The sequence below is a fragment of the Dendrobium catenatum genome, unplaced genomic scaffold, assembly GCF_001605985.2.
Source record: "Dendrobium catenatum unplaced genomic scaffold, ASM160598v2 fragScaff_scaffold_772, whole genome shotgun sequence".
Lineage (NCBI taxonomy): Eukaryota > Viridiplantae > Streptophyta > Magnoliopsida > Asparagales > Orchidaceae > Dendrobium > Dendrobium catenatum.
This window is the reverse complement of record NW_021319234.1, coordinates 1,483,100-1,498,720: the sequence shown is the minus strand read 5'-3', so window position 1 is coordinate 1,498,720 and position 15,621 is coordinate 1,483,100. Positions and strand designations below refer to the sequence as shown.

The 15,621-nt window shown below is 35.3% G+C and overlaps 2 protein-coding genes across 2 annotated transcripts; both read right to left on the bottom strand.

The window, feature by feature from the left end:
• Positions 1-2,041: 2,041 nt before the first annotated feature.
• On the bottom strand, positions 2,042-2,728 carry LOC114578354. The gene has a single exon (XM_028696561.1). It carries the CDS (start codon positions 2,726-2,728, stop codon positions 2,042-2,044), a length of 687 nt encoding a protein of 228 aa, XP_028552394.1.
• A 3,244-nt stretch (positions 2,729-5,972) lies between these two features.
• Positions 5,973-14,919, bottom strand: LOC110101730 (ATPase family AAA domain-containing protein 1-B; the record flags this gene model as incomplete). Its single annotated transcript, XM_020829758.2, is given in 5 exon segments — positions 5,973-6,588; positions 7,801-8,096; positions 9,522-9,680; positions 13,496-13,796; positions 14,690-14,919. Coding segments are annotated over 5 exon segments (1,202 nt in total), but the record flags the coding sequence as incomplete, so codon positions are not given.
• Positions 14,920-15,621: the final 702 nt, after the last annotated feature.

Below are 15,621 nucleotides of genomic sequence, written 5' to 3'. Positions count from 1 at the left end.
AAATGGGGACATGGCAACTCATTTTTGTAGTTCATCATGTACTAAGAAAACACCTACAAAAGAAACCCAAGCTCCTATATATAATAAGAATGATAATAACAAGCATTTCTCCCACTACGTGTGGTCAGCAACATGAATATTTTTTCTACATTAATTCTAATTACGAGTCAAAATTTTATTTAATCTAATAAAAAAAATCATTTCTAATAATTTTTAACTGAAAATGTTTAGGTTCACATATGCCTTTCTTGACATAAACTGAATCTAATACATCAACTCTCATAACAGAGTCATTAGAAGGCCGATATTTTATGTGACAAAACCATCTAAGGCAATTCTCTCTAATCTTATCTGCCACGGGAGCTACTCCAACATTTTCATGCATGTACTAGTTTTGCATTTTTTCTCTCATTGTACAATCACTCATCCACTTGTGTATCCTCATCTCTGTAACTTAAATTTATGCTTCTCTTTTAATTGCCAACATTTTGCGCTATAAAATATTGCAAGTCTTATCACCATCTTATAAAATTTTCCCCCAAGTTTGAGGGAAACTTTTCTATAGCATAGCATGCCAAATGCATCCGTTCACTTTAACCATCCAACTTGAATACCACTAATAATATCCCCATCTATTTCACTGTCATTTTGAATAATATACTCCATATATATATATATATAATATATATATATATAACGTATACTTTTTTTAATGACTTGATCATCCAATGTTACAACTTACAATCCCACGACTAGATTTATTACTACCAAAATTATTCCCCATATATCCGATTTTAAATCAACTCAAACGAAAATCTTTTGACTCTAAAGTTGACCTCCATAATTCAAATTTCTCATCAATAAGAAGAATATCATCAACAAAAAATATACAATAATAACATCCTCTTGCAAATGTCTAGAGAGAACATCCACGACTAAAGCAAAAAAGATATGGGTTTAAAGCTAATTCTTGATGCAAATCAATTGACAAAAAATATGAACATAAAGATAAAAGGACTAAAATTAACAAAAAAAGAAATAAGAAACATATACCAACACTATTACACCATTAATGGATTGCATAAAGTCGCAAAACACAATTGTATCTTGGCAATCTAAATTCATAAAACATAACAATAAGAACATAATAAAAACATTAATTTATGCCCAATCGCATCTTCATGCTGTCTTCACTTGTAGGCCATCTTATACTACACCGTTTATATAATAAAAAGTAGACACACTAATATGATGCATCATACATGCTCGAGAATAATGAAGGCATAGGGGTCGAGCATTAGAAACATGTGAGAAAATTGTATAAAAAATCTGCACGACATAAGTTTAACATCTAGGGGCTGTTTGGTAGCACCCAGGATTTGATTTAAGTAGGATTTCGTATAACGCTAAATCCAAATTTTGAAAATTCTGAGGGGCCTAAATCTTGAAAACTGTTTGGTAGCATTCATGATAAATCCTATTAAATCAAATATGAACCTTTGGCTATAGAGTAGATTTAACGAACGGACTCTTCCTCGCAAGCCATTGGATTTCGTAAATCCGGCAAAAAACAGGATTTCAAGAATCCGGGATTTAGTGCGAAAATGCGGAATTTTTCGTTGAAGGCGGCTTTCATTTGCCGTGAGATTTGGTTTTGCATTTTAGGTTGTTTAGCTGGATTTCGCTCAAATCCGCCCAAAATCCGGCCTAAATCCTGCTACCAAACAGCCCTCTAAAGTGAAAGGATCTATGGAGTCGCATACTTTGCAACTTATTGCTCACAATTAAAAAAAAATTAACATCTAAAAGTTGGGATAAATCTAAGATGATGATGATTGTAACCTTAGTAAAATACAAGTGAAAAATAATCTTTTTCATTTTTTTGGGAACATTTAGGTCCATTAAGACAGATTTACACACACATAGATAGACAAAACTCAAATTCAATATACTTAGTCGGCAGCCTAAGCTCTCAACAGACTAAAGTGAGCTGTGTCATTTTCACTTTTTAAATAAATATTATATAAAAACTAATCGAGAATCACACTGCAAACCTTGGAGATCTCCGCCGGAAGAAATGCTTCATATTCACCTGAACAGCTCCAGAGGCCCGCCGCACCTCTCCCGCGACCTTCGCCAGCTGCTCGATCCCCATCTTTCTCTCCGATGCCACCACGACATCCACCTCCTCCACTGCCGGCAGAGTCATCTCCCTCCAAATTCTCCCAAATTCCTCCAATACATCCGCGACCCCCTCCACCCCCATGTTCTTGGCAACCAACATCCTAACCAGCGCCACCAACCGCCGGTCGAATCCCCCGCTCTCCAGGGCAGCCCGCACCGCCGCCGCCCGCTCTTCATCGACCTTGGAAGAATCGGCGATGATTGAAGCGATGGATGTCGCGAGACGATGGACGTCGTCAGCAATGGCGGCTAGGGATTTTGCTCCGCCGCGCCTGGAGAAATCGATGAGGGCGGCCGCATAGCCGGTGGCAGCGCGGTGGTGAGTCCGTGCGGCGAGGGTGGAGGGAGGCGGAGGTGGAGTTGAGGAGGCGCAGAGGAAGACCAGGGGTTTTGAGGACGAGGAGGAGAGGGAGAAGCGAGGGTTAGGTTTGGAGGAAGAGAGGTTGGAATATGAAGAAGAAAGAGGGGATTTGAGGAGGTGAAGTGTTTCGCGATGGTTAGAGGGAAGGAGGAGGGAGGAGACGGGAGATGCGAGAACGTCCATTGAGAGGATTCTTGGCGTTTAGATGGATCGATAGATAGAGAGGCCATTGTTCTATACCTTCGAAGGAGGGAGCGAGATTCCGTGGCTGTTAAATTTTGATGCTGTTAAATTTTGATGAGGATAGATTTTTCTGGTTTTTTTTTAATTTATTTTGAAATCAATGTAATATCAAAATTAAAAATAAATTATTTATTTGTATATTATATTAATTTAAAATAGCTTACATTTTTTTAATTAATAATAAAATCTTTTTTCTCGGGTGGAAGATAAATTTTGAATAAGTGTGAAACCGAGTTGGGAAATAGCTCCTTGGCTTAAGAGATTATTTTATGTGGAATCTGAAAACATTCGTCAGAAATCAATTTGGACGCGCTACTTCATTTAATGCACAATACATTAGAAGACGTATCACAATAAAATTGATTTCTGAACTCATCCGGATACTGCACATAATAATTTTTCCTACGCCTGAGAGAGACTAAGATTTCATTTACGATAACTTTTAATCACTATATTTTTATACTTTCAAAAAAATTTGTACTCGAAAACCATTTTAAAAAATAGTAATAAAGCTTGCTCAAATGAAATCTAAAAATTTGTTTGGTGCATTTGTTATTGATGTAATGTTAATCAAATCCATTCATTTTGAAATTTGCTTGTTTTAGTGCATTTCATATGCAACTTAATTCATTGGTTAATTCCACCCTAATTCATTTTCGTGCATTAAAAAATAAGCCTTAATCGCTTCTTGCCACCACCGCTTGCTGTTGTCGCTATCGTCAACCACCACTAACACTATATAGCAGGTTAATGCAACTACCTGCCATCATCGGCCACTATAAGCTACCACTGTAGGTCACCACCGATGGCAACACCATTTTCCGAAGGCGACTTTTGATATCCAAGCTATCTAAGATGACTCTCTAATCTTATTTGTCACTGGAGCTACTCCAACATTTTCAACTATAATTTTCTTTCAATAAAGCATTTAAAACAAATAATAGCCTTGAGAGAAAAACTGGTGGAGCTCAAAAAAAAAAAGTTCTTGAAAGATAACTGAAACTCTACAGTAAAACACAATTTAATTTGGAACAAAATAGCTAATTGGAATTTTACAAAACTGCCAATACATCTAATAAATAGTTCAGATAAAACATGGAAGCTTCTAAGAAGGGAGAACCTGAACCATAAAGCCACCAAAACTTTCATAATTTCAATGCCCCATTCCTGCAAAATGCAGAGAGTAAGCAGCATCTAAACCAAAACTAAAGTTTCGTTTGCGACAACTTTTTTACTGCTTCTTGAAACAACTTTTTAGCACAAAAGTTAAAATTTTTATACTAAAAAAACTGCTTTACGAAGTAACAAAAAAGTCATCCCAAACGAAGCCTAAGAGCCTGTAATTCCTGTGAGTAAAATATCAACAATGTTTAGGTTCGATAAAACGACAGAGCTAAGGATTGAGAGCTTCAGAGTGGCGGTTCATTATATGAGACATTAGCTCTGAGATTTCGGAGATAGCATTCTGGACCTGATCATTTTCTGGATCTGTTGGACGGACCCATGGAGGAGCTTGATAGGTAGGTTGATATCCGGCAGGTGATTTTCTTGATTTTCTGAAGGATGATAGAACTTTCTCTAAGTCCGACTGCTTCAATGGTCTTGGACCCTGTATAAAAGCTGAAGTAATAAGGCATGGAAAATAATAAAGATTGAATTTTGTTCAATGGGATTGGTTCTGTCAACAGCTAGAACAGTGGAAATCTCTACCAATGCACCATATAAGTATATAATAGTTTCTATTAAAATAGTTGGGAATTATGAAATGTGCAACAGCAGCCCGCACCGCCGCCGCCCGCTCTTCATCGACCTTGGAAGAATCGGCGATGATTGAAGCGATGGATGTCGCGAGACGATGGACGTCGTCAGCAATGGCGGCTAGGGATTTTGCTCCGCCGCGCCTGGAGAAATCGATGAGGGCGGCCGCATAGCCGGTGGCAGCGCGGTGGTGAGTCCGTGCGGCGAGGGTGGATGGAGGCGGAGGTGGAGTTGAGGAGGCGCAGAGGAAGAGCAGGGGTTTTGAGGAGGAGGAGGAGAGGGAGAAGCGAGGGTTAGGTTTGGAGGAAGAGAGGTTGGAATATGAAGAAGAAAGAGGGGATTTGAGGAGGTGAAGTGTTTCGCGATGGTTAGAGGGAAGAAGGAGGGAGGAGATGGGAGATGCGAGAACGTCCATTGCGAGGATTCTTGGCGTTTAGAGGGATGGATAGATAGAGAGGCCATTGTTCTATAGCTTCGGAGGGAGCGAGATTCCGTGGCTGTTAAATTTTGATGAGGATAGATTTTTCTATTTTTTTTTTTAATTTATTTATTTTGAAATCAATGTAATATAAAAATTAAAAATAAATTATTTGTTTATATATTAATCTAAAATAGCTTACATTTTTTAATAAATAATAAAATCTTTTTTTCTTGTGAAAGATAAATTTTGAATAAATGCGAACACGAGTTGGGCAATAGCTCCATGGCTTTAATGATTATTTTGTGCAGAGTCCGAACACATCTGAAGGTCAATTCAGGCACGTTACTTCATTTAGTGCACTGTACATTAGACATGGCACAATCAGATTGGCCTTCAGACTCATCCGAACACCGCACATAATAACTTTTCCTACGCCTGAGAGAGACTAAGATTTCATTTGCAATAACTTTTAATCAATATATTTTTATACTTTCAAAAAAATTTGTACTCGAAAACTATTTTAAAAAACAGTAAGAAATCTAAAAATCTGTTTGGTGTATGTGTTATTGATGTAATGTTAATCAAATCCATTCATTTTGAAATTTGCTTGTATTAGTGCATTTCATATGCAACTTAATTCAGTGGTTAATTCCACTCTAATTCATTTTTTTCTGCATTTAAAAATAAGCCTTAACCAATTGTTGCCATCGATTGCCACTATCGCTATCGTCAACCACCACTAACACTATACAGCAGGTTAATGCTGTTACCTGCCATCGTCGACCACTATAAGCTACCACTGTAGGTCACCACCGATGGCAACACCATTTTCAGAAGAAGGCCGACGTTTTATGTCCAAACTATCTAAGACGACTCTCTAATCCTATCTGTGATTGGAGCTACTCCAACCTTTTCACGTATAATTTTCTTTCAGTAAAGCATTTCAAACAAATAATAGCCTTGGGAGAAAAACTGGTAGAGCTCCAAAAAAAAGTTCTTGAAAGATAACTGAAACTCTACAGTAAAACACAATTTAATTTGGAACAAAATAGCTAATAGGAATTTTACAAAACTGCCAATACATCTAATAAATAGTTCAGATAAAACATGGGAGCTTTTAAGAAGGGAGAACCTGAAACCATAAAGCCACCAAAACTTTCATAATTTCAATGCCCCATTCCTGCAAAATGCAGAGAGTAAGCAGCATCGAAACCAAAACTAAAGTTTCGTTTGCGACAACTTTTTTACTGCTTCTTGAAACAACTTTTTAGTACAATAGTTAAAATTTTTATACTAAAAAACTGCTTTACGATGTAACAAAAAAGTCATCCCAAACGAAGCCTAAGAGCCTGTAATTCCTGTGAGTAAAATATCAACAATGTTTAGGTTCGATAAAACGACAGAGCTAAGGATTGAGAGCTTCAGAGTGGCGGTTCATTATATGAGACATTAGCTCTGAGATTTCCGAAATAGCATTCTGGACCTGATCGTTTTCTGGATCTGTTGGACGGACCCATGGAGGAGCTTGATAGGTAGGTTGATATCCGGCAGGTGATTTTCGTGATTTTCTGAAGGATGATAGAGCTTTCTCTAAGTCTGACTGCTTCAACGGTCTTGGACCCTGTATAAAAGCAGAAATATAAGGCATGGAAACTGATAAAGAGTGAACTTTTTTCAATGGGATTGGTTCTGTCAACAGCTAGAACAGTGGAAATCTCTAACAATGCACCATATAAGTATATAATGGTTTCTATTAAAATAGTTGGGAATTATGAAATGTGCAACACCCCTCCCGTTGCGGTGGACCTTGCCTCCCTCACCACATCATTCTGAAGTTCAGGATAAATTATTCTATGCGGATACGGAGGCTGTTTGGAGGCGAATCAAAATACGCCACATCAATATCTTGTTATGTACCGGGTGATGTGACGCATTCTGATTCGCCTCAGGACAGTCCGATGACCGCACAAAATAATTTATCGAAGTTTAGAGGCACCACTCGGTAGCCAACCATGCATCAACCGCCATGATTCTTTTTCTCCCAAAAAAAATGAGAAATTTTCCCATGGATGGCACCAAAAATATGAACAGCATAAGCTCATCTACTCCAGAAGACAATAGGAAGAATACATAATTCACGGTTTAAACAGTACTGAAACTGCAAAACTAATATTCTTTTCCCTTGCAACGTGAAGAGGTGAAGATAAATTAGAGAAAATACACACAAAAAGTACACTATTTTATAGTAGTTCACTTGTACAACCTACATCGACTTCAGTGTTGGCTGAAGAGTTCTAGAGGAAAGGGATTCCCACAAGGTCTAGTTCACGAGAAATTATTCTGTGCGGACGCCAAACGTCGTACGGAGACCCATCAAAATAAGCCACGTAGGTACCGCGGATCGGTACCGCTCGTTGTACCGCGGCTCAGTACTGCTCGATATTGTTGATGTGGCTCATTCTGGTTGGTCTCCAGATGTAGAGTTGCGATCAGCATCCGCACAAAATAATTTCTCCTAGTTCGCACACCCATTTGCATGAGCTCCCTTTTTTCTCTCACACATATCCAAAGGAAAGAATGATGATGTGATTTATGATTGAAACCGGAAATTTTACCTATAAGTTCATGTCCATAACAATATAGGAAAAAACAATATTAAATGTGTAAATAAATATAAAGTCATCATTATTATGATATCCCAAGTCCCAACTAATTTGATCAGCTTTAACAAAAATGAAATAAGAACCAAACAATCCTGTAATACAGATCTCTTCAAATGGAAATAATTAAGAAGTAATCCACATCTAAAGAAATGGAAGGTAATCATTCTTACGTTGGGGTATTCTCCACTCTTCTCAGCTTGCAAAAACTCTCTAACTGGAATATAGGCCGCTTTTTTACAAAGCTCAAAAATATCTGACCCTGTAAATCCTTCACAGTGGTACGCTATATAATCGTATTCAATGTTTTCTTCAATATTTTCACCCTTCAAAATCACCTTCAGAATCTTGGATCTCTCACTTTGATCTGGCATGCCAATTTCAAAGGCCTGGGGAAATCGCCTTAGTATTGCCTCATCAAGCTCATTTGGCCTGTTTGTGGCTGCTAGAACCATCACACGTGCATTCTCTGTTACAGAGACATCAAGATTAATTCTTATGTTCAAAAGGTTCCATAATAATATAGAAGATTATCAAAATGAAAATGGATATAATTTTTGGGCATATAAGAATCGAAATGAGCATCTTATACTAACTTAAAATCCATAAATTCATCACACATCCCTAAATTAAAAGCACTTTACCCCTTAGATTAATGATGCAAGATTTTGAATTGTAATCTTATTATCAATAATCATTTATATCTTTGCATCATTTTTGTTGTAATTACCGGAATTCAATGCAGTACTTCTATGGCGCCGAATCATTAAAAAGGAAAAAAAATTCATGGATGTGGAGTAAAAAACTTAATTGAAATGCTTATCGACTTATTTTTGGCAAGTCAAGTTACAGTCTTTCTACTCTATAATAACTTCAAGAACATATTTCTCCATAGTGTACTTTGCAAATCATATCATTGTGGCCTTTGAAAATTTGTGTCTAATTATTCTTGGAGAGTTTGATTATGAGAAATTTTTTTAGAAGAAAATTAAATTATAGTAAGACACTGCCTAGGGATTTCACCCACATTTTTATGAGGACCTTATAATTTGGTTTAAGGTTTTCTATAGGCAGCAACCCCTATGATCAACTATCCCTCCCAATGATGAAAGAGAAATTTCAATTAAGACCAGTCATTCGATATTAAGTTCTTAGTATATAATAGTAGTACATAATAGCTTTATGCTTGAGGAAATTTATTACCATTAACTCAAAGTGGGTGATAAGGGAAATGATGAACCCAATTGATAAGCTTGACTTGTGAGCTCGTTAATGAGTCGAGCTCAAGATGGCTTGGTTCACTTACACCCCATCAAGATTCATATTGCAATCGCAAATCTTCTCACTCGTAATTGACACTTGCAGACAATCACATCCCTACCCGCTCACAAACCTCACCCCTCCCTGCTACACTTATTGCCGCTCACAAACTCACTACACATTTACTACTTGCAAAATTGTAACCCCATCTCTCTTTATCACTTGACACTCACAATTTAGACCTAAAAATTTAAACCACGATGTAAATTATATTAGGTATATCATATAACAAAAGATTTTTTTATTAGGTATTAATTTGAGGTGTCGCCTCAAAAGAGGCATGAAGTCTCAACTGATGCAAGCCTAGAAAGAAATAATGATAATAACTCAAGCCCCACTCATACCCCAAAGGTACAAGCCTCGAGGCATTTTTTGAATGCTTAATGGTGAGGCATGCGCCTCGAACACCTTTTTAAACCAAGATATGAAATCATCATTAAAAGTATTATATAAAGATTTAAAAAACATCACCAATATCACAAATATAAGCTTATATAAATTTGCACTCCCAGAAGTAATGATAAATAGAGATAGATGAAATGACAGAATGGAAAAGCAATGCTTTAGTACTCACGGTCTGTGGTGAAACCATCCCACAAAGACATAAATTCAGTTTTCATGTTAGTCATAGCTTCATGATCTGTATTTCGACGTTGTCCCAAGAAGCTGTCTACTTCATCAATGAAAATAATGGCAGGCTGGAGCTTATAGGCTAGAGAGAATACTGCAGCCACTGCAACAATTCCAGAGAAGGCATTTGAGCACGAAATATTGTAACAGATATCAATATCATAAGACAAATAGAACCGCATGAATGCATGATTTAACAAAAGCATAAAAAATGGTATCCCTATCCTTAACAAAGCAGTTGATATAAGATCAATAGAAAAATCAAGCATATTAAGTAAACTGCCTTCAGATTACTATAGTATAACTTCTCTATATTTGATGACTAGTAGGAGAAACATATCCAGCTTGTAACAACAAAATCAAACATATTCAGTATAGTTTCCTTGCAAAGCACCTCCAGGATTAATTTCCAAACAAATAAAAGAAAGGCAATGTTCTGATCATTAGTTGAGAGAAATCCAGTTTATAGAAGTCTAGAAAACATTTAAAAAAACAGGTCATCTGCAAAGCACTGTAAGGTCAATGTCACATTCTGTGGGTTGGTAGGGATTTGCTATTCCCAAACGCTTGCTCTCGCATACTTAATCATACACCTTGAAAGTTTTGATGTGTTATATGCATAATCCCCTTCTAAAACCCTAATTTATGCAAAGACCCTCCATCAACCTTCAATTTGACAATCTCTACAGAATCCAGTGTTATCAGCAGTATTCACACCTAAATAGTGGGATCCAACACATATATATGAGGGCCTTTTGTGTTTATGGTTGGAAATATGATTTGGGAATGATTGCCGCAAGGTCTAATGTGCGATTACCCTGCCAATCATGGGGCTAAAGGTATAATTATCTTTAATTTTGTGTATAGAACTATAGATTTTGTTTCTTTGAACCTTAATGACTCTGATACTTATTTGCAAATGATTGGGCCCATGAATTAATGTGTAGCATGTGAATTTACTTAAACATTTATCATGATGTGGACCTTCTCAACTCTACCCTCACGTGTAGAGGATCAAGTCTATAGATTTATGTGTATGGATTTTAAAATCAATTGAACATTTATCATATTGTACATCTTCTGAATTGTACCTCCAATAGAAAGAGGATTGGAAGAAAATGTTATGAGATTTTAGGGTGGCATCGAGAGTTCTCTTTTAAATTAATTTTTCCATAAGGGAGTAACCTTGAAATTCAAATGCAAATGTAAATCAAATTAGCATAGAGATATTTAAGATCAAGTATTTTGATTATAAGCTTGTAATGAAGCGAAGTTTTACAGGATGGAGGTGAGAATTATGAATATTCTTTTGTCACATTAATAGTTATTGGGGATGAGAACCTATCAACTTCGTTCTTTGAAACATGGAAGAATAAACCTAAAATTTGAAACTCTCAACTATTGGAGTAGCCCAACTCAATTTCTTTTAAAAATTTAATAATTTTGAAAAATATTGGGATATAAGCCCTGTCAAAACATGGAACATTGAATCCAAGGATTTGGGACTTATGGCCCTAAACTAGAAGCACAGTAGCCCTCTCCAGCCTTCTTTTAAAAATTTTGTGAGTTATTGAGACGTAGTCCCTATTATCTCTGCTCCAAATTAAGGGAGGATCATATCTAAGAACAGGTCACACAGCCCAATAGGAAAAGTACCCATTTGAGTTTTCTTTTAAAATTTTTATAATTCCACAAGTTATCAACATGAAGATTTTGTCAACTCCACTCTAGACATATGGAGGATCGCAACAATAAATTGGTTTATTGGGGCTTACTATCTTCCTCTATAAGCAAGAAGCAGAAAGTTTTCTTTCCTTTTTTTTTTATAATTTGAACCACCAACAAGACACAAGTATCGTCAACTATATCTTTGTTTCGCGTATGATTGGGCTTGAATGATCCCTAATTTCACAAAGATTGCGTCAAATTTCATCATTTGAAGAGTTTTAACAAGTATTTATATCTTTTAGACATAAATGATGATCATGCACTTCAATAGGAGTGAAAAAATTCGAGGATGCACAAAATTATTTATGTGGAATTTCCATTGATATGTCTTCTAATTACTATTTTCTTTACTTTTTCATTCTTCTCTATTTCGTCTATTATTTTTCTTCTAATTTTCTCTTTTTTATTCAAAAATATATTAGAATGTCAATAGTATTACTCATTTTCTCACATCACTCAAGCAAGTGCTTAGCATGATGATGAGTTAGTGCTAGAGAGTAAATTGGCAAGCTTTTTCAAATTATCGACACACTTCACATAGCAATTTAATTCAATTTGTATTTGTTTTTTAAACAATTTAATTCAATTTGTATTTGTTTTTTGAGGATTAGGTTTGGAGCTTTGAAGTTGTACAAATCTTAATTTTGACATTGCAATATTTGTTGAACACACATGAGAGTTTACCTTTTAGCAAGTTGTCGTGCATTTAGAGTATGTGAATGCTTTTCAATAAGTTTGTGCAACTTTCAATGTGCATCAACTTGAGTTGAATTTTGTCAGGTGACGATCATAAATCATTTAAAATTGTTCAAGTTCTATTATTCCTGGCATTATAGGGGGATGTGCCATAATTGTAATATGCGTATTATTTTTTAACATGATAATTTGACTGCATTTTGTCCACTTATGAGACTTTTTAGAGCATATTTGCAAGTTTATTTTGCTTGTATAAGCAGGTGTGGCTGCATGAGTTGCAACTTAAAGTTTTATCACGCATTTAATATATATATTTAATTCACATTGATGTCCAAGTAGATCCCATAAGGTATAATTTGTTCCTATAAATAAAGATTCTTGCATGTTATTTTCATATTTAGCTCTTGAGTTCACAATATTTAGAGATGTCAATAAGAGATTATGTTTATAACTTTGTGCTCATTGGTGAGCTACCAGGTTCATTGTGAGCCCAGTTCATGTTCATGTTCAATTTTATCTTTTTAAATGACATATCACATATTTTGAGCATATCTTTTGTCGTATTTTGTAAATTTTCCCCTTATTCACTCTAGTTTTGTCATGTTTTTGTCCTGAAAATCTCTTTTGATTTATCATTTAAACAAATTTCAAGAAAATTTTGATAGACGCATTAGGCTTTGTTGCCATGGCTAAAGTTGTATGCATGGGTAGGGTACAAGAGACCATAGCTTACCCGCCATGTCAATAATAATGTACATGAGTACCCTCTATCATGCCAAAACAGACGGACATAAGCTTTGCTTTGCACTTTCAATCTTTATTATGAGGGAAGTTTACACAAAATGCAAGTGACTGTGAGAACCCTACTTCAGTTGAGCTATAGGAATCATAAAATTGCATGATTCTATAAAGGCCATATGCTGATGTTATATACAGCTAATGTTGTGTGCTACTGATGTTTCATTAATCAAATAATTTTCACTCCAAACTATAGTAGCTCAAGGAGCTCTTCCATGGTCGGGGTATTTTAATTGCAAGGATAACAAACTCCCCTCCAGCAAAGTGTCCTAATATTTATATGAGGGCTCTGTATTCCTATTTGCTTCTAAAAATAGTTAGTACTAAAAAGAGGAACATCGGAAAAAAGGGATTTGTGATTGCTTTCAAAATGTTTGATCAACTTAAATCATTGATGGTCCATACTAATATTTGATAAGAAAAACTTACAATTAAGATGATAATAGATCATAAGGTTTCATGTAAATTATTGCATGACATCAAACTTGCAAGGATCGTTACACATTAAGTATCTGCATCCATGTAGCTTGAGCATGTACAAATAGATATGAAAATGTAAAATGTAAAATAGCATATGAAATATACAATAAATTGACAATCGAAATTCAGCAAAATACTTGTAAAATAACATAAGCATGTTGGTTAATAATGAATAGCATGTCACCACTCGCAAAATGCCAGAGTCCTCGTGCTTACCAAGTTTTTGAGCATCACCAAACCATTTGCTCATTAAATTGGATACCCTCACATTAATGAAAACAGCTCCAGATTCCTTGGCGAGAGCTTTAGCAAGCATTGTCTTCCCAGTGCCTGGAGGTCCATACAACAAGACGCCCTTTTGCGGGCTAAGAAGCTTCCCATGTGCAAACAATTCAGGTCGCCGCAAAGGAAGAATAACCAACTCAAACAATGATGTCTTGATGTTGTCCAACCCTCCAATCGAATCAAACTCAACATCAATATGATCAGGATTTATAACATCACAGGCTATAACATCCTGCAACATAAGGCACATGAAAAATGCTAAATTGAAGAAATTTCATGATTATAATTTAATCTCAAAAAGACATAAATGATATAGTAAGGGTGCCTACAAAACTACATAAGAAAAGAACTCATGATTGCATTGACCAGATAATATTTCATCGGTACAAATTTCTTAGAACAATATCACAAGGCAAGATAAAAAGCATTGGCCAAAGTAATCTCATGAATGTAAGAGGCACAATGTATCAGGAGAAACATCAGGCTCAAATGTTCTCTGATTCCTGAAAGACAATAAAAAAACACACAATGAAAATATCATTTAAAGATATGAACTTCAGTAACTTCAATAAATAACTATCCAATATTATTATAAGCCAGATTAATTCCTCGTAATTAAAACTATAACCGTGTTTACTATAATAAATTTTAAAATAGAGTGTAGGAAGGAGATTCACCTAATCTACGCAGACCTCTAAAATTCTAAAGAAAAGAGAAGGATAGATGACTTGAAAGCATAATGAAAGGAAAACTATATCACTCATAACTATTAGCCATGTTCACGAACGAGACTTCAAAAAATAGGCAGCAAAGGTTAAAAAAAAAAATTTATAGCCAAACAAAGATTTTTACTAATCTGCGAGCAATTACAGTCCCTTACAACCAACTTTATGCAAATCAATAATGAGTAAGAACCCTATCGTTTTAGACGAAATTATTAAAAAAAAAAAAGAGAGTAAGAACCCTCGCGTATTTGGAAACTAAAGCTCGTCAGGGGATTGCCCTAGCGAATCATCCACGTGCAAGGTAATTATAAAAGCAAAGAAACCCTAATCGGTACAAATCGATCCAAATATAGCTAGTAAGCAACAAATTGCAAAACAAAGCAATATGTTTGAGCGGAACCTCATATTGGTTAGTCTGGATAAGGGGGCGGCCAAGCCGCTTGGCTATCTCCTTCTTCTGCTCAAGGGCCTTCTTGGAGGCGGCGCGGTTGGGATCCAGTTGGCGCAGCCCAGCGAACAGGACAAGACAGCTCAGTGCCGCGCTAGCCGCGTATAGCACCAGCTCTTGTATTAATCCCTGCGAATTTCTCATCTCCCCGCAGAGGAAATATATGCAGAGAGAGAGAGGGAACAGTTTCTTAATGCTGATCAGTGGAAATATATCCTTGCGGATCACGGCACTCGAAGAAGATGAAGGGATGATATCGAAAATTACTTATTTGTTTGGGCTAAAAAAGGAATAATTATTCTTTAAAATTTGACTAATGTTCCTTATAGTCTGTGTAATTAGCCGGTTGTGAAAATCGAACCCAACAACAAATTAAAAATAGAGGAGGTTTTGATATAAAAATTAATAAAATTAATATAATATAATATAAATATATTAACATTTAATAATATTTATGAAATTAAAATATATATATAATATAAATTTTTCAATATAAATAATATTTAAGAATAATATATTTATATATTTATAAAAATAATATTTAATAAAATATATAAATTTATAATATTAAAATTTTATATTATAAATTCTTATAATATATTATAACAAATTTATAATACACATTTAAAAATTTGCAGCTCAACCAGCCCAAATTCATAGCCCAATAAAATCAAAATTCACATTCTAATTCATATAGTATTCATTTAATTTTTTTAGTCCAACATCATAGGAGTTTGAAGTAGTTCAAATTACTAGATGCGCCAAGAAGGGGTGAATTGGATGATTAAAAACTTCTTTAATGAAAAGAAATATTTTTTTAATACTTTATGCAGAAGCAAATTTCATTCATAATAAAAAGATAGATAATCAATTTCACCCATGCA

Excerpts from the sequence above, each read along its gene's own strand:
- LOC114578354 (XM_028696561.1), bottom strand. The coding sequence starts at position 2,728 with ATGGACGTTCTCGCATCTCCCGTCTCCTCCCTCCTCCTTCCCTCTAAC.